This window comes from Nymphalis io, chromosome 5 (genome assembly GCF_905147045.1).
Source record: "Nymphalis io chromosome 5, ilAglIoxx1.1, whole genome shotgun sequence".
Taxonomy (NCBI): domain Eukaryota; kingdom Metazoa; phylum Arthropoda; class Insecta; order Lepidoptera; family Nymphalidae; genus Nymphalis; species Nymphalis io.
Genome location: NC_065892.1, coordinates 4,921,834 through 4,942,993, shown reverse-complemented (window position 1 = coordinate 4,942,993; position 21,160 = coordinate 4,921,834). Strand labels below are relative to the sequence as shown.

The window sequence follows — 21,160 nt, the reverse complement described above, 5'->3', positions numbered from 1 at the left end:
AGAGAGAGTAAGAGCAGAATCTATCTATAAACTTTTAACATATTTTTAATCAAAAGGATACCAAATATATAATAATTATATATTGATATTTATAGATTTTAGAGATATTTTTGAGTCAGGACTTGTTTAATTTTATTTTTGTAATAATAAGATTATTTCTTATTTTTCAATCTCGAAAATTATTGCATAAAAAACAAGATTTTTAGCATCAACATTTTCAACTCAAAAATATTGCTAGTACTACCTCCTCCTGTCTTAGCAGTTGCTTCGTCACAAAATAACCTATTTATATTTCATAAAAAATAATTATTTATTTGTTACGGTAGTTTTGAGTCGGTGATAATCAGCCTTAATTAACTTGATTTTTTTTTGTTATTAATTTTTTTTACAACAAGGAATCTATCATGAAGCTGTTAATAGTTTTGAAAAGCATAAAGAATCAATTTATTATACGATCTGAACTGTAGAAAACTGACTAGTGTAGATATTTTAATGCATTTGAAAAAAAGTTTTCTTCTAAATTTGATAATTTATTGAATAACATATTCAATATCAATAGCAACAATTAAGGTGATATATAAAGAACATATTAAACATTATTCAAAATGCTTTTATATGATTATATTTAATTTATTTATGAAAAATATTCAAGTATAAAATCTAAAAATATATATTTATTAAATAAGTGAGAAATATATATTTATTTAATAATATGAATTTATTATGTTCCAAGATGATGATGTAATAAAAAGTAATATTTATAATTAACGTACCAGTTGCATAGTGGTGAGGTGCTTCTTCCACCAAATATACTTCTGGTACTGCGGACCAAGACCTGATATTAGGTAGTAAGTGTACATAATGATGTGGATGAAGGAGTTGATCACACCAAGAAGAGTTCCGTGTCCACCTGAAAAGAACAAACATACCAATTTGTATCAATAATTAAATTTTAATCCTTTATCATATAAAATATATTCTGGTTAAGTCAGCCTAATTGTATAGTTATGTCAAGGCATTTTGATTGATTATAATTTATAATAATATAAATTGAACTGCGCCGGTTTCTTTTAAAAAGAAAAACTTATTAAATATACTGAAAACATTGTGGATTCTGCATGTGTCATATTAAATTCTGCCACATAATTATGTATCTATCAAATCGCACTGCGCTGAAATAAGACAAAGACTTCTTATTTAACGACAAGAGGCCTTTTCCCAACAGTAATATTTATAATCCGTTACTTTACTAAGTATTTAGTTCATCATGTAAAGTTTTGTATAAATGTTATGGGGTCATTATTTTTACGTTAATCCGCAAAATAATTAAAACTTGCCTCTTTATAATAATGTATTACTGTGGATTCAAGACTATATTAGAGGTACTTGATTAATATATACGTGCTCATATTGTATTATAATTAAATATATATAAAATGGATAGTCTTGTGCTAATCATATGTTTATTTAATAAATTTTCTCACCCGGCAAGAATTTGACACCAATCCAAGCACAAATTGGCATCATCGTATGATGGTAGAGATGCAAAAATGATATCTGTTTATTCTTCTTTCTTAGAACGAAAAAGATTGTATCAAGTAATTCAACTATCTTTGCGAAGAAGTACCACCAAACTGCTGCAGCCATCTATAAGAAAAATAATACTTTAATTTATACATTTTTTATATAAGACTGCCTCGCTAGTGAGGTAGCAAAAATACGTTGGTCCTGTGGCTGTACTCTCTCCAAACGTTTCAAATTACCGTACCATCGGATTACGAGAGCGTGTAAAGAGAGAGTGCATATCCTACACAGTTGAGTAGTCTTAAATCTGAGCATTTGACTTAATTTTTGTATTGTTTATTTTTTTAATCATTAAAATACCTTTTAAAATCACTTATGTATGTTAGGACGGTGTCAATGTCACATTATAGTACCCTGGCAATCACACAACGCCGTTAGCCTTGTGCCTGGTTTTTCTCCAGTCTGTTCCATAAAAGTAAAGTGAGAATAGAAAATACATTTGTGTATGTGTGTGTATGCACTAATGCACTGTAATATTTTCTGTACCTTTATCGAATTTCAGTCCAGAAACATTGTATTCATGTTAAGTTGGAGGGTTTCCTAATTTGTTTAGTGTGAACATATGGGAATCTTGCTTTAATCACATTATGCGTCTAATTAGAATGGAAATAGTTATATACAAATTGTTGCATTTAAATATGTAAAAATGAAATACATACTCGTTGAGCTTTAGGGCTATCTGAATAATCCACCGGTTGGCAGGAGTAGTTGTAGTCACTCCACCAACCGGAAACTAAGCCCTGGAAATAGAAAACAATTTTATTATGTATCAATATTTAGTGATTATATGTAAAAATATTGGTGATTGGTGAGTTAATTACAAATATATTTTTTTTTATTTAAGTGATATATGAACATTTAAGTACTAGGTAAATAAAAGCTTTTTTTCGACAATTTGAAAGGTAATTTATTAGATTCATTTCACAAAAAATAGTCTACTCACGAATGTGAGACTATTGTTTGTGTTTTTTGTCAATTGAACTTGGTTGAGATTTACAACTTCACTCCAATTGATGACATAGTTTTTGAAGTCTGTTTTAGACAACTTCGTAACTGAATAGCGAATTGATGATTCAAAAAACCTCGTTGTATATTTCAAGCAATTTAGCACAATCTTAGAAAATCCATTAAAAACTTATAACAAGGTAATAAACTGAAGCGGGTATATAAAATACAATATAACAAAAATAGTTATAATGCTCACTATATTCTATTTTTACATTAAATTTGTTACCATCAAAGTTACCACGTAGAAATGTTTTATAAGGGTACTACTTCAATCAGTATCAGTATTGTGTAAGAACTAGGAATTCACCGCAGAAAATCGTAATAGGTGACATTGATTAAAAAAAAAAACACTATAAAATAACTTACCTCGTAAACCAAAAATATGCTTAGCCTTAAAAAACACTATAAAATAACTTACCTCGTAAACCAAAAATATGCTTAATAATATCTGTGAAACATTGTATAAAATGATGGTATTCTTCAAGGAGTAAGGCTTCCTATCTCTCATATAACGAGGGCCAACTGAGGTGCAGAAGTATAGGTACGTTGCAAGAAGTGTGATCAGGGGACCAGGGCCTGACATCAGCCACCAGTTCTCTGTTCGAGGATCTGGAATAAAAGAACAAGACTGTATGATAAAAGGTAAGATACCAAGTTTTGGTAAAAACAAGTAAAAGTAAAAGTAACAGCTTTGTGTAATGTCCTATGCCGGGTAAAGTACGCTTTTCCTCTTGAAAAATAGTCATGGAGAATATACCACAACATTTCAGGTATATGTGGACTCCACAGTGCACAAGTTTTTGCAAGAAAAAAAGGATTTGGCATACTTTTACAGACGGCCCCGAGTTTCACGCTTATTTATATATTATTTTATATTATATTCCCTAAGTTGGTTTTATGACATCCGCGGCTTAAGAAGACTTTCTTTTATTCTGCCGTACACTTAACATTAGTTATTTCCACGTAAAGATATAAAGTAGCGTTTTTTATTTTAAGTATCTTTCGATAAGGTGTTTTTATTTATTATAATTTTTATACATAGGTTTGTATTTAAATTGCACTTGAGTCACTTTACAAATAATAAAACTTACTTCCTCATTTTGATTAATTTTTTACAAGCATAAATTCTCACCCCATAAACTCACAACTTTTTGGGGCATGATATTAAAAAACTGTCCAAAAAAATAACGTATAAATAAATTTGTTTCATATTAAACCAAAATATAAAAAACATAAATTTTATAATATGATGTATTATACTTTAGAATATTTTATATGCATTTTATATAGTTTTTATTTAATCCTTCCTTCCTATTTGGGCCTTGAATAGGGGAATAAAGCTAGTCAAATTTTGGGATCGTTTGAAAGGGCATTCTATTTTATAGCGGATCATTTGATAGCTAAACAATAATACTTAGGATAGTTTTTTCCAGTTTGATGTATTTGGGTGAGTGAGTGGTGACATAACACCTTGTCTCCCAAGATTCATGGTGCATTGACGATGTATGGGATGGCTCTCTATAAGACCGATATCGGATCGCGAAGATCGAATAAGAAAGGAAATGTAACATATGAGATACAACAGTATGGTTGGTCAATGCCTATAATTGAAGGTACAATCAAGGTGAAGGTGATGAAGGTCAACGTCTTTGACGACTATCATCAGGTAAACTATCAACGTCTGGAGACCAACGGACAGATAACGTTGTGAAATAAATTTCAAATCTTTGCTCGAAACTTCGTCTGCCCCTTGTAGAATTGCAGTTGACTTTTTTACAAACTTATAATAAATCAAATATGATATGTAATTTATATTATATACACGTACAGAAGCGTGATATTTGTGTAATTTATTCAAAGAAACCGATATAATAAAGCTCAGACTCGGGCATCTTGTGAGTCACATTAATAATGATGATAAATAAAATTGCACATACATCCTTAGTGTTTTTTATGTCAATGTCAACTTTGTTTATTAGTTAGGTTATAATAAAGAAACATAAAAATATTTTACGCCAATATATTTTATAGTATAGTAATATTTATGAAGTGAATAAGTATTTATAAATAAACCAGTAAAAATGTCTACAAATATTGACCTTGACTAGTCAGAATTTTAACGGTTTTTTAATACAGTTTAGTTAAAAATTCAGTAGCGAAAACAACGCAGTCGTGTATGGGTTGCCTAGTGATGTAAAAGTCACAGTTTCAATCCTGACCCTTTGGGCTATTATCCTTCCAACTTCTCCACCTCGCAAGATTTACGTGAGGAAGGAATAATTAGTAACATATTAAATGATTTTTATGATTTCAATTTGGATTATATTATTATTTTGTAAATATTATTTAATTAAAAAAAACACTTGATGTAAATTTAAAGATATCATTTATTTCTTTTTTTCCAAATGATTGTAAATGTAGGCTGAAATGGCCTCGACAGCATCACCAGCCGCGGTTAGACTTAGAATACTCAGCCGTATGTTGGGAGTTACTTACTAAAGTAAGAGTTTAGAATACGCATGTCCAAAGGGCGCCTCCTGTGAGGCCGAATCTTGTCACCCATCTTGTCATCGTGACACCGTCGACGTCAGTAAGGAGGGAAAGTCATAAACTCTTAAAATATCCCCACTAATATTATAGATAAATGCGAAAGTGAGTGTGTGTTTATCCATTTTTTTGTTACGCTTTCTCGTCTTAACTACTCCATCGATCATCATTAAATTGCATAAACTTTGTCAAAGATACTGAAAAAGACATAAGATCCCTAACACCTGCACACCTGGGGCCCCCACATATACGCGCGGGCGTAGTCGCGGGCGGAAACTAGTAATTATATATACTTACAAATATAAGTTACAACATCAATCGATAAGTACCGTTAAATATTTTTATACTTATGACGTTACTAATCGAAATATTCGATGAAGAAATCAAGTATTTAAATTCACAGCAAATGTTCAAAACATTATTTACATAATAATCGGAAATATACAAGTATTTATTTAGCTATAGGCTTTTATAGAACGTTCACCCTGAACTAATTCGTCATTGCTTAACTGTCTTGTCTCTAAGGTCTTGGGCTTAAGTTCTGGGTAATAATAGGTGATTAGGTTTAACTGTCAAGAAATTGCCAGTTACAGTCCAGATGTGAGTTAATACACATTTGCTTCGTTTAATTTGCAGGTGTTTTGATGGTTACACCCGTTTTCTGATTCTATTTTAATCCAATTAAGATCTAACCGTACCTGGATCATTGTGTTGGTTATCGGAGTGAGGGAATAGAGTCTAGTAGATAATTTGTGTCCACGTGAATTCTAATATCAAATATATTTGGCTCATTCACTCTATAACATACCCTCATATATTTAATAGTTGCAGATATGTACGTATCTAAGAAGATTATGAATAGTTCGTAAAATTATCACGCTCCTTACAAATAGTACACAATGCTATAGTTGTGAATACAAATTGTATAATTATATATTAACCATAAATAAATGTCATAATGTCACTATAACTGGCCAAGATCATCTAAAAATGTTATATATAAGGTTAAAAAATCTTTGTATCTTGCTAATATATAGTTTCAATTGGCAGCTTAAAAAATAACTTCTTATTTTATTCATTTATTCATATAGGTATCAATAATATTTAGCAGTTATCTCTCTTACATGTAAGCAAAGGCAAATATTTACTATTGTACTTTTCACTGAATTTTTTCAGAGTTAAGTTCTAACAACCAATTTAAAGGCTTTTTTTAATACAAAATCACAGTTTAATTAAATTTAATTTAGTTTATATACAATTTTTAATTTATTTATATAAATTATTCATTGAATAAAGTTTGTGTCTTTTTCGAGTTATGTATTTGATTTTTTTTCTAACAGGATTGTTTGTGAGTGTGTTCAAATATGTAATTATTCTATTGTATTAAATTCAGTCTTCGTCGTCATCGTTACCTTTTTATAAAACGTCTTTTTCTTGTTACTCGGTCTTGTTTTACAATTATAGCTTTATGTAATTAATCATCTAAAAACATATATGCTTGTAATAACTCTAAATAACATTGTAACAATAAAATTATCAGCCTGTTAATGTCCCACTGCTAGGCTAAGGCCTCCTCTCCCCTTTGAGGAGAATGTTTGGAGCTTATTCCACCACGCTTCTCCAATGCGGGTTGGTAGAATACTCATGTAGCAGAATTTCAATGAAATTAGACACATTCAGATTTCCTCACGATATTTTCCTTCATCGTCAAGCACGAGATGAATTATAAACTCAAATTAAGCACATGAAAATTCAGTGTTGCTTGCCCGGGTTTGAACCCACGATCATCGGTTAAGATTCACGCGTTCTAATCACTAAGCTATCTTGGCTACGAAATATTATTGAATAAAGTTTATATTATTTAATATATATGTATATATATAAATACATATATATTAAATAATATATTGTACGATGCACTCAATACACCACCAGAGATAATAATTCGTAGTAGTTTCGAATTATTTTTTTCTAAAGATACACAGCAATCGACACAAAACAAATCTATCATCCCACATATATGTGACCACAGAACGTGTTATTATGTTTTACTTAGCAATATAAACAACTTGATTTATTAATAACGGATACACTTTAAATGTAAAAAAACTATAAAATAAAAATGTTAACACTATAAAATAAAAATTATGTTAATACTAACACATTGAATAATACCAATGAGAACGTGCGAATACTAAAAAAAAAAGAAATCAAGGGATTTTTACCGAATCGTGTTTTGGTTATTAGAAGTCCTAGTCAAAATTGTAAAGTGTAAACGGTATTATTATAAGATAAAAATTAATATGTTTACAGTTTAATTTGAACTAAACCTAGTCGGTGAACATTAGTAAGAAAGCGTTACTCAATAATATTATTATTACTAAAAACATCGCTAAAAATACGTTTTTTTGCCTAAGTAATTATTACAAAAATCAATTAACCGAAAATTAATTTTATAAAAAACTAAGCTTATGAAAAGCACATATCGTGCCAAATAAATATGGGTTGTCTTGATTTACTTCATTTAAATTTATTAAGGCCCTTTTTAAGAATCAGTTACAATATATAAAAAATATATAATGTTGTTATTTTTAATGTACATATGTCCATATGGGTGAAAAATGTACTATCATCCACTTTTTGGACTCGGTTACTAAAATTATACAAAAAATATATTTTTTTCTTAAAAAACTTATACAGATGTATAGTTCCTTTGCAGATGAATTACATATTATGTAAAATAATAACCTTAGGTAATTTGAGAATTAAGATATTAATTCATTTTCTTAAAATAATAATTTAATTTAAATTTGTGTAGTAAACATTAAAAAATCATTTTAATATTTTCCGGTTTAAAAAAGTACTTATAAAAATATTGTTATTATCTTTATATTTTGTATTTCTTTTTTAAATAAACTAATTTCACAGTCGTGTTGTTCGTGACTTTGTGTTTTCTTCTATTCTGATAAAATTTATTTTTAAGAGCCTTCATCACTAGTATGATAACACAGTTTAAATTTGAAACATACCCCATTTTATCAATGGATAATTTTGATTGTCTGCTGGTGTTATTTACTTTTGTAAGTGGGCCATTAGTGTGATAAAATTATTTATAAAAACATTAAAACTAGACTTAATATTTTTATAAGTTATTTAAATCGTTTGACTTGATAATAAACGTACGATACATTAAATTATATCATCTCACTCACTGACTTATATAAAAAGACATGTTAGTTTTTAATTTAATCTGATTACTCTCAGTATATTTTTTAATAATTTACTGTAATATACATGTAACCGCTATAACCAAGAAGAACTTTTTTACACTAAAATGAATAACAGATATAAAATTTGACACGTATTAACGTTCCTATGACCTTTTTGCCATATAAAAGTGCAATAAGGATTTTTAAACTTAAAAATCATATAAAATAGTGGATATACTCATATTGCATCCCAACTCACAGTTTCTAATTTATAATTTAAATAAATTTCATTAATATACTATTTACTGGAAATATACGTATTAAATATGGATGACATGCGACAGATGTTTTTTCACGGATTTTTTTTTATTAAGTGCGAAAATTTTTATTTCGTTATAAACTACTAAACTAAAGGGTTTTATTTTTAAACAAGAAAACCCTAGCGGCCGCCCTAGATAATTTGTAAATATAATTAAGTATCCAATTTTTATATAGCATTTCGAGTATAAAGCAAAAATGGTAAGACATTTCGTGATGTTTTATTTATCAGGGCAATTTTATTTTCATTTATATTGTTGATCAGACACAATCCTTGATTATATAATATAGTTTACAAACAAAATTTATTTTTGACTCTGATCTGGATTTATCCATAGAAAATTAAATAAAATATTTTATATGAACAATTCTGCTTTACGACCCCTCATAATATATCTGTTAATTTGTCAGTAGATAAAACAATTCAGAAATCGCTTCTAAGTTCAAAATATTATATTTACTTACCACTGTTCCTCTCCATGAACCGTTTGTATGAATCCACTATAGACATGTTGTAACTTGATGCGGCCCCTGTTAGAGAACGAAGACAATTGAAATTAAATTGCTTAGCATGTATCTTATAAGATTTTTATAGTCACTAATAATAACATCTTAAAAAGGCTTGTTTGTACAGCAAGATAATATCGATTTTTTAAAACCATATGACAAACTACAAAGAAACAAGTATCAGAACAATTTTAAATGATAGCAATCATAATTATGTTAAGTAGTTTTCGAAGTATGTTCCAAAAAAAGATTTTGTTATCTATCGGTTCTAATGACAATTTTTTTAATAAGTAATTGATTTTGTGGTGTTACGTGGGACCTAATAACTTTGAAAGGAGAAAATAATTAATAAGAGCCAATTAAGATTATCGTTTTAATACTATATAAATATAATCTCCTCAAAAAGGGAGAGGAGGCCTTAGTCCAGCAATGGAACACTCACAGACTGTTACTGTACTGTATTGTTTAATACAGCATAAAGATATAACAATCGATTTGTTTAGTATTAAAATAGAGCAAGTTTTACAGGTATGTTAGGTATTTGAAAAGTGATAGAATCATAAACAAAGTCACATCGCTTTTACTAGTATTAGATGCTACCTAATATTACAAAGTATTTAAAAAGATTTAATTTTACAACCGTTTTATATAGCAATTATAACGCAACAGCGAAAACATTAAAACGTGAAATTTTGATATAATCCTAAAATGTATATAAATAATATAATAATATTTTATTATTAATTGCATATAGCGAATTATAAATAAGCTTAACGTTTTGGAAACGAATATAATAATAATAAAAAATAGTTTTATATCAGGTTGCTACATAATACATATAAATTTACAATAATGAAATATATATATATATAGTCTTACTTACAACCTAGATTAATGATAGCATTGTGATATTTAGGTAAGCTTCCGATATTTACTATATAAACAATACGAAGTAAAATAAGAAACGATGGCCGTACTTACAAGAAACAGTCTGAAGAAATCAAGGGCTTAATTCAAGGACGTAGACCTACTTTTTTGAGCTCTGATCGTTCACAGAACAAGGTCAGACACCAACTACTCTCACGACGATCGAAAAACGACGATTACAACTCATACGAAATTAAATTAGTCAATTATGAAAAGCGTAATTATCCTTCAGATGCGTAATAAAACGAATACTTTCGATTTTACGCAATGAAATCATAAGAATTGGTCATTTGACTAATGACGTTAATTATTGTTATGAGTTGTAACGTCATCTTTTATAATAAACTAGGTACTCGTCCCGGCTTCGCACGGTTAGAATAAGGGTCTTCATAGAAGGTACATATCGTAATACATAATATTATAACTCAATTAGTTTACACTGCGGAAGTCAGTAAAGCTCTCAGTCGATTTTACCATTATCGTCATATTATCACAAAATTTTAATGAATTATACATAAACCTTCTTAGTACATCAATCCGTCGATTGAGAGAAACTATAGTGTCGTTTTTGAGTTTATCGAGTTTACACAGACTACCTCGACGAGGTGAATTTATATATGTGCAGTGATACCGTAATGAAAATTATTTTCATCAATTTCAAACCACCCAAAATACGGGTGGTATTTTACTTATGATATGCGTATAATTTTTAAATCTTTATACCCCTTTTACATTGATATACATATATAAGTACACACTGATGCCAGTTTAAGGCATATCATAAATTTTATCTCATAGGATAGGTAAGATATTAAAATTAAAAGCAGATATTAAATCGCGACACCAAAAAACTGGTCGATAAGTAACGAGAAAAAACGCAAAAACTTTTTAGTTTCACGCAACACAAACAATGAAAAACTACATAACTGTTAAAATATACAAGATTTAAAAAAAATTATCGATATTGCTTAAAATATTACCGTAATAAATGTTGAAACTATATTTCAAAGCTTTTGTATTATAATTTCATTATTATAAGCGTTATCAACCATTAATAAAAGTTAGTAGATTTATTCTGATGGGTTTTTATTTATTTTTTTTAGATTTAATCTAGGTCAGTAAATATAATATGTACTCGTAAATCTTACCTTTCTTAGTACAAGGATGCTTAAGTATCAAGTATATTCCTTTAAGTATAATTTTTCTTAAAGGAGAATTACTTCTTCTGGGCCTGCATGGAATCACCATTGTCATCATAATTATAGTGTTCAAGTGTATGCAAAGTGCGTACGATTAAAGAGACAGCAGGAGCACACCAGAGCGGAGATCAGAACAACGGCATCTGAACCAGTCCCGAATTAGACCCTTCTTATTCCGGGCTCGTCCTTATGAACCAGCCGAGGCAGTAAGACAAGGAAAATAATAATAATAACTTCGACTTCTTCTTAGTAGAGAAACCATATTTGCATAGTGGGGCAAAAACCATAAATATAGAATTCATCATTCCACGCAGTCAAAATCATAAAATATAATCATAATAAGTTAATGAAAATTTATGTTCCAATTGATGACAAGGTTGTTTAAAGGTCAAACACTATTGCATCAAGCTGAGATAAAGCAACCACGACACGAATTCTCTTAAGGTGAAGCGAGATTTTGGGTTTTGAGTGTTTCGCGAACTCACAAACGTGAAAGCTTTCATAATTAGTAGAATACATATTCTTATTGAGAATCCTATAATAATAACTTCCGCTTCGCTTAGACGCTTCACGTGCTAAATACTCAACATATTTAATGTATCAAATAAACGCTAGATTTCCATGTCAATAAGAGAATAACACGTATTGAAACGCTACTGTACAATAAATTTTAGTCTTTAAACAATACGTATAGAGCTGATATTCCCCTATTTTAATATTTCTGTTAAATTTTTAAGAAAAGTCTATATTTAATTTACTATTTATGTAAGATGTGATAGTGTATTCGGTAGCATCCGCAATGTTTTTTCCTTCCAATAAATTCAAGGGCAACGCCTACATGTAAATTTTTTATATAACTTTTAACGAACAAGGTATTATTTGATAGTAAAAAATATTTTTCGTCTCAACGATTATATATATATATATATATATATATTCAAAATCCAAAAAAATGTATATAAATTTATTTATATATATATATATATATATATATATATATATCTATATATATATATATATTATAATATATTATTTATATATATTATATATTATTTATATATATATATATATATATATATATATATATATATATATATATAAATAATAAATTTATATATATATATATATATTTTCGTAGTTGCTAACTATTTGTGACCAGGCGCTCTTATTTATAAAGTAGGTATACTATAAAATTAAATAATTCCATCTAGGTTTTTTAAAAATTCTATTCCATATATTTATTAATATTTTAAAATGAAGAAGTACATTACCTATACGATGAAATGTTTATCTTATGAAACGCAATGTATCCAAATTTAACAATAAAAGCATATACAAAATTATATCTATCCGCTATTTATATTTATGTACGTATTAGGTATTTATAAAAAAGAACTAACATCAAAGAACCATGGCTGTAAGTAAATTTACACAATTTTTACTTAACAAAACTATTAACGCATATTCAATGCAGAATATAAAATGCTGAAATTTGGAATATTGGTTTATTTTATAACATAAGCAACTGCTAAGAAAGGAAAATTTCAACTTTAAGTAGGTTTGAAATGGGAGGAGTAGCTTTGTATGAATTTTATCCGTACGAAGTCGAAACGGTCGGCTGGTGTTATATAAAGTCATAATAATTTATCTATTATTTTCACTTTTATTATTTAGTAAGGTTTTAGTAATATTGAAACGCGAATTGCATATGAACAAATTTGGACGTAATCGCTAAAATAAACAACATTCCAAAAATAGAAATAAAATGTCTTTGATCAATAAAAAATATCTATTCATTAATTTATTATTAATCTTTAACGTAGTTATTAAGACAATTAAATGCAGATATTTTATAGAAACGATGGATTGATATGGAAATGACTAGAAAAATAGCTGTCAGTTATATGCTGTGAGTAATCATAAGGAATTATATATTATATTGCGTTACATAACGTTCCATAGAATTTTAATAATTATTAGTTATGTATTATTGATAGATTAACTATCTTACACTTTCGATCACGGCTGTGGTACATTACGTGTCAATTGATGTTTTTCCTTCGACATTTTAACATAATTATTTAAATAAGTTTCTGCATAAATTATTTGATAGATAAATTTCTTATGTACCGAAATACAGAATAAAATAACAATGATAAATTTTGTATACCTACAAGGGACTCGTCGAGCTGTCACCCAATTTAAACCACCCGTATAGGAATATATAGTCTGTAATTTCCTAATAAATACTGATTATAATAAAGGCTATGTAACGTAACGTAAAAAGATTTTTTAAAATCAGTCTAATAAATAAATAAACAAACTCTTCATATTTTTAATATAACTAAAGAATATATAAGTGCAAAAATAATAACAATTATTTTTATTCTTTTTATATATTTAACAGGAAATTATAAAATTCATTAAATAATAACTTGTTAAGACACCCATTGTCAAATTAAATGTTCAAACTATACATTTGATTACAAAGTAAATATGTTTCTGTTTAAGTATCTGAAGAATGTTTATATATATGTATGTTACTCATTTCTCATTATGCCATAACATTAACGTAAGGACTTTGTAAGACAATAATATTAAATAAATCTTTCTGACACCTTGAGGAAAAAAATACGCTATTTTTTTATTTTATAGGCGAACAAATGAGACACCTGATCGTAAGTGGTCACCACCGGTCATAGAAATTGGCGATGTAAGAAATAGCATTCCATTCCTTACATTGCCAATGCGCCACCAACCTTGGGAACTGAGATGTTGTCCCTTGTACTTGTAGTTACACTGGCTCATCTGACCTTTCAAACCGGAATGCAACAATACTAAGTATTGCTGTTTAGCGGCAGAATATTTGATGAGTGGGTTGCACCCACCCACACGGGCCTGTACAAAGCCCTACCACCATGTATTTAAAAATATTAAAAGATATAAGAGTTTTTTTAAATATATTTCAACAATAGCACTATAAAAAATAAAATTGAAGTTTATGTCTGTAATTTCATACTTTTTAATCCGTTATTTGTATTTTCCGAGATATAGTGAGTTAAAAACACCTACTTTTGGTTTTCGTAAAATACTTTAAAAAAAATTGGAAATACGAAAAAAAAATGTCATAATCTAAGTTGGAAAACCATCATTGAGTCATTTATTTATTTATGTAGGATGTCTAACGGTTGTTACACTAAGACTTTTACTAACATTTTAAAAACAAATATCAAGGAGTATTTATTGAAAAAATAAACTGCAAGTACACTAAATAAAAAGATATGGTTCAAGCGTAGACGGCTTTACATGCTTTCTGAGGCACGAAAACTTAAGCAACAACAAATTTTGCATTACGAGATAATAAGAAAGTGAGCCTTTTGGACAAAAAAAATCATACCTCGGAGTCTGCAGCTGTAAAAGTCACTAGACCTTTACTCATATTATATATGTTGTTTCGCAAATATGTATATTATACGCATGCATCAATGGGGACGACCTTTCGTTGTAACATAATAAAATATATAATACCAGAATTATGTATGCAGTATTGACTAATATTAAAATATTCCTTCACAATCATATTAATTTTAAACCAACGAATTCTATACAAAATATTACACACTAGCTTTGCCTCGCAGTTTTACCGTTACATTTATATAATTACTTTATTTTTGTTTTAATTTCCTTATGTACTGTTTTACTTATTCTGTTTATCTTTTAAATATGGCTTTCCCAGTTTGATTGATATTAAAATTGATTATAATTATTAAATCGGAATTTAGTTCATTAGATGAGCGTACATAAACAAATAAATAATCTAACTTTATAACATTAACAATATATTATATGTGAATATAAATTCTCTACCTAAATAATTCTTGTAATTTTATCGGCATAATACTTTTATTTCATTGATAATGTTAATTATTTAATATCACAATAGTGGTCATTAAAATTAAATTACTTTTGAGTTATTAAAACTTGAAAATTTCACAATTGCCATACCGAGTACTTAATGGCACTAATTAAAATCATATTATTTAATAACTCAACTGTTTTATAATGTACTAAGTATGTCTTTACTTATCTACATATTTATTACATTTAATTGTTAAAATAATAATAATAATAAAATTATAATAAAATCATTTATTTCTACCAAATAAAGATCATATATACAAGACAATAAATAATAAAAATAATAATAATAAATCATTTTACGGCCTCATCCATACAATGTAGCTACTCTGTATCGGAATAACTATTCTGTGTTCTACACGCAACATATACAATTAGATATGCTAGAAATATACTATTTATCGTCCGAAGTGTTGACGTTTGAGCCCAAACGGACTTACACAAATTTCTAAAACAAGAAAAAAGCTCTATTTCTAGTTAAGCGTAACAATAATAGAGATAAGTACAACAAGAAGTCGATTTTATTCACACGACAACATTTAAAAGGATAATAAGGTATTAAGTGTACATTCATTCAAATAAAAGTAACTCAAAATATCATAACCTTAGGTTGATTTTCAAATGACAATATAAAACTGAATTTCGCGTTAAAAGACGAAATGTTACTTGTAACATGGTATGAAAATGTGTCCATTGTTATTTGATATAAAAAATTCAAACAATATCTGACTAATTGTTAGTTTTATCGCAATGTTAGTAAGTAATATTTTAAATTTTGTAATAGCTAAATGTGTATTAAAACTAACAACGCATACAAGAACATCAGAAAACAAAGTTTACTTGTAATTAAGTGTAATGACAGACGGGGTTGTTCTCATAATATTGTATTGAATTGAATTTAAATATCCAAATCAATAATTCCGAGATTAAGCACGGGCAAGCACCACGAAACCTGAGAAACCTGGGCAGTGCTCGACTCATTGCAGAGATGTCATATCGATTGGAGATATATCGAGGTACTGAGATGTCTGTACAACGCCGCTACAATGACTGTCCACATCCAGGACTGTAAGACGAAGGCGATCCAACTGCGCAGAGGGGTGAGACAGGGGGATGTAATATCCCCGAAACAGTTCACCAACGCGTTGGAAGACGTTTTCAAAACGCTGGATTGGACTAGGTATGGAGTCAATGTAAACGGCGAGTACATCTCACACCTTCGATTTGCCGACGATATCGTCATCATAGCAGAGTCGCTGGAACAACTCACCGAAATGCTGCGTAGCCTAGACGAGTCTTCCCGGTGTGTCGGTCTCGGTATGAACTTGGACAAGACCAAGGTCATGTTCAATAGGCATGTCGTGCCGGGACCGATATACGTCGAGGGGAAACCTCTCGAAGTTGTTAGTGAATATACCCACCTAGGACAGATAATACAAGTCGGTAGGAACAACTTCGAGAAGGAAGCCGATCGAAGAATTCGCTTGGGATGGGCAGCATTTGGCAACCTTCGTCAAATCCTCAAGTCGTCTATACCGCAATGTTTGAAGACGAAAGCCTTCAACCAATGCGTCTTACCTGCCATGACATACGGTGCTGAAACGTGGACACTAACTGCGGGACTAGTCCACAAATTCAAAGTCGCTCAGCGTGCTATGGAGCGAGCTATGCTCGGAGTATCTTTGAAGGATAAGATCAGAAATGAGATTATCCGGAAAAGAACCGGAGTCACCGACATAGCTTGCAAAATTAGCAGGCTGAAGTGGCAGTGGGCTGGTCACGTATGTCGTAGGACCGATGGCCGTTGGAGCAGACGAGTCCTAGAGTGGAGACCGCGCATCGGCAAGCGCAGCGTAGGGCGCCCTCCAGCCAGGTGGACCGACGACCTTAAGAAGGTGGCGGGCACCAACTGGATGCGGAAGGCGGAGGACAGGGAGCTTTGGCGCACCTTGGGAGAGGCCTATGTTCAGCAGTGGACAACGATTGGCTGTTGATTGAAGCACCACGGAATGAAAATCGTAAGGTAATCTGCTATAACATCTATTTGATGGATGAGAATCTGCCTTGTGTACCAACCGCGTTGCAGCAGAGTGTTGGACTAAGGTCCAAACTTTCTTCTCAAAAATGAGAGGAGGCCTTAGCCTAGAAGTGGGAAGTTAATTAAAATAGTAAATTCCGTCTACTTTACTGTCAAAATTATTTTTTTATTCTTGATTGTGCTAGAAGTAATCTCTTCATGTGATAAGCATACCTTTCTTATATAACAGCAACAGCACTAAATAAAAAAATGCCATTCGTTTGTACGGATGTTGTTAAAAAATAATTGCAAGATTTGACGCATAAACTTAAATAAAACCTTTAAATAATATATTAATATATATATGGCCTTATATGCCCTTGGTCCTGCGCCTGAACTCCTTCCGGTTGTGTTGGATTGCCGTCCTATCGAATTTTGTTATATTTTGTACTTTTTTTACAAATGAGTACGATATAAAAAACTCAATAAATATAACATAAAATAAATTAATAAATTGGCGTCGAAATGATCTTGACCTAAGTTTGGTTGCAAGAAATTCGCACTTGCGTAACTTGCCCCGAGGAAGCTGGACGTGACTCATAGTAAATATGTTCTATGCATCTTATAACTTCTTGTGGAAGACGTAAAGGCCAAATCGAGGTACCCACGGCGTTATTGTAGAATATTATTCAATATGCCTTGTTAGGCAAATGGCTAGCTTGAAAGTAGCAGCCCAAAATTCGGAAGTTGGTAATGTTTATTCTCCCTTGGCCGAGCTCGTAATCTCGTTGATACAGGACCAATATTTTGGACTCTTTCCGGTCGTATCAGATTATGTCATAATAAATAAACGTGGAATTATCTGAAACGCTTGTAATTGTAAATAATCCGCAGTTTATTAAGTATATATAGAACTTATAGCATATAAACAATTTATCAAAATCATTTTGCTGTCAATTAATGTCATATGTTGGCTTAAATAATGGAGAAATATGAATATAAAACGATAGAAATAAACGACAGAGTCGTGCGCCATCCGTTTAAATGACGAGATTTATTTATTTATTTGTATGAATATGTATTTAGTAACGATTTTATTGAAATAAACACAGATCCCGGTACCAAAAGTGTTGACAAAAGAACATTAAACACTTAAATGGTTCATGAAAAAAAATTAAAGATAACAGGATATAATAAGTTATTAAATTTTATAAAGAAACAAAAAAAATGGATGTAATGATGTTTAAATAATTTAAATATGTAATCGTTTTTCATATTCCTTCATTATGACTGAATTAATTAACTTGCGAATTAAATGTAATTGGGTAATATTGTGAGTACTTTCGGTGATTATTTACGGCTTCTGATGTCGTCATATAGGCGATGATAATTTATAATAAAGTTACCCTTTTCAGAACTTTTTTTTCGTGTGGAAATAAAAAAAAGGATAAAATAATTATCTGTACACTTGATGATTTAAAAGTAATTGTTAAAGTCTATTTCAATAAGAATATTATTATATCGAATTTTAATTATTTTTTTAAAGAATATAATTCTGGCGGACCATAAAGAATATTTATATATAGAAATTATTAGAAGTAAATAAGAAGTAGGTTCAAAAAAGGAAGTAAGTTTTTTACTATTTTTATAAGCAGATATAATTATGCTATTATGATTAAAACGTGTCAAAGACAGATTGTTAATTAATTTCGCCTAAAACGTAACTGATGGGTTTCATGCCTAGTTGGTCAATGGCCTCTATTTACAACCTTAACATTCCCTTTAAGATAGATAACATATCTAGTCGTTACGACCATAGGCATAAGAGTTATTATTGCATTAAGATATATTGCTCGTACGTGATAATTTATTTAACGTTGGTCAAGGTTGCAATAAGAAAGTGGTTATAAATATGTCCGATATTTGTCATTCCGATCATCAGTTTCATTCCAATATTATGACCTTAACGTGTAATACTAGTGTTTTAAAAAAATCTGTAATCACAATCATGTTGAAAATAAAAGCGATTATGACTATATTAAATCGAAATAAATAGGTGAGGTGACTGTAACCTGACATCTGCAGTCTACCATATCGGTATACTTAAGGCTGTAATTGGTTTAAATCATTACAATTAATTTATATTATGTATATTACAAAACTAACTGCATCGTTCCTTGGTTCAGATCCCAAGTCGGGCCAATAAAAAGTTATTGAGTTTTTCTGTCGAAGATTACAGTAGCGGCTCTGAGTTGGGAAGTCGGAAGTGTGTATATTCCCGTGCCTTGGCATCTAAACAATTTCCGGTCGTGTTGGATTGCCATCCCATTGGATCATGAGAGTTAGGGATTAGAGAGTGCACCTGTATTTGCGCTCAAACTTGTGCACTATAAAATGTACTGCGCAGTTGGCTAATGAGAGATTAATACTTGCCGCCGGCACCGAAATCGGTTAGGAGGACTTCATTACAAAACTATTTTGATGTTGTAGTTGTTAGCATATACAGATCATAGCATACATGGTTCGCGTACCGAATTCATACTTTAAAAAGTTACAGGGATTTTCTTCCAATGAATTATCAGTATAAGGTAGTTGAATTACTCCCATGTCTCGAAAAGCACTTAAATTCCTGAATTCTCTTTAGAATTGAAACAATGTGTGGTAACATTTTTTTATTTAATTTACTATCATGACATATATTATATTAGATTTATTACAAAATATACTAAAACAAACTATTAATTCGTTTGTCCTCTCAATTTAGCATTCCACTTAATCATTTGTATACCAAGATTATATATTCAGTAAATAATACATAGGCACTATATATACGACAAATAGCACAGTACGCGCCCATTGTATTCACATTACGTAACGCTGATTAATACATTATATATCTATTTCATACACTGGACATAATGTAAAAACTAATCTTATAACACATCTTAAATTAAAATTAAAAAAAATTACATTGATTCTAAATTCTTTAAAACTTTGAACAATTAATTAATGTTTAATCTCATTCACTTAAGTACTTTGTTTTGTGTTTATACTTGTTTTTTATATTGCGTTTTTTTATAATAAGAATAAAATACTTATATATCAATGTATAAACCGTTGCGATGGTCAAGACACAAACTAGTTTACATGAAGTCATATAAATATTCATTAGACAATGGCCTGACAAAATAAAAAGTCCTGGAATATAAATGACTTTGCAGTGTAGCGTAATCTATATTAATATTATAGTAGTAGCTCTGTCTGTATGTAACGTTTTCACAGTTAAACGACAGAATCCATCTGGATAAAATTGGGTATGAAGCAAACTTGAACCTCAAGGAACGGCATAGACCGCTTTTTTACCTAAAACCAGCTCAAGCCCCTCTAACACGCGGCAAACCGTGGGCGAAAGTTAACTAATGTGAAATTGAATAAAATGAACTTATCACATGCTTCTATTTTCAGTGAGTTCATATAACTTGTATGTATTATTTTATAACCATCGAGTAATTAAGGCGTGAAAATGTAACAAATAAGCAAATTCACTTTTTCATTCATAATATGAGTTAGGATACACTATGGCATTTAAATGATACCTAATTGAATACGTATGTTGTAAGAAACATTCGTACATTGTTTCAGTTGCAATCTATGAAGACGTTAGAGGTCAATGCAGGTCTGGGTTATAATGGTTATTCGTAAACTATAATTATATTATAATTTGGGTAATATATATGTGAGTCAACTTTTTGCCACACAGCATGGATTTGCCATATAAGGATTTAACAGAATTATTGATACTTTGGTTATTGAATCATTATTTAATAGTATTTTTAATCATTTGACGCCATTTTGAATATCTACTAAGTATGACTGTAAGATAATTTTAAAGAAGTTTAGTCCGCCTTTCGTAGAATGCATTTGCT

General features: G+C 29.8%; 1 protein-coding gene across 1 annotated transcript in view; it reads right to left on the bottom strand.

Moving 5' to 3' along the window:
• LOC126768550 (elongation of very long chain fatty acids protein AAEL008004-like) overlaps nucleotides 1-21,160 on the bottom strand; it is a 38,619-nt gene that overhangs the window by 1,365 nt on the left and 16,094 nt on the right. The window contains exons 2-6 of the mRNA XM_050486728.1: nucleotides 9,132-9,197; nucleotides 3,011-3,201; nucleotides 2,244-2,324; nucleotides 1,485-1,647; nucleotides 774-910 (exon numbers count right to left, since the gene is read on the bottom strand). Of these exons, the coding sequence (XP_050342685.1) occupies nucleotides 774-910; nucleotides 1,485-1,647; nucleotides 2,244-2,324; nucleotides 3,011-3,201; nucleotides 9,132-9,197 (638 nt within the window). The remainder of the gene's footprint in view (nucleotides 1-773; nucleotides 911-1,484; nucleotides 1,648-2,243; nucleotides 2,325-3,010; nucleotides 3,202-9,131; nucleotides 9,198-21,160) is intronic.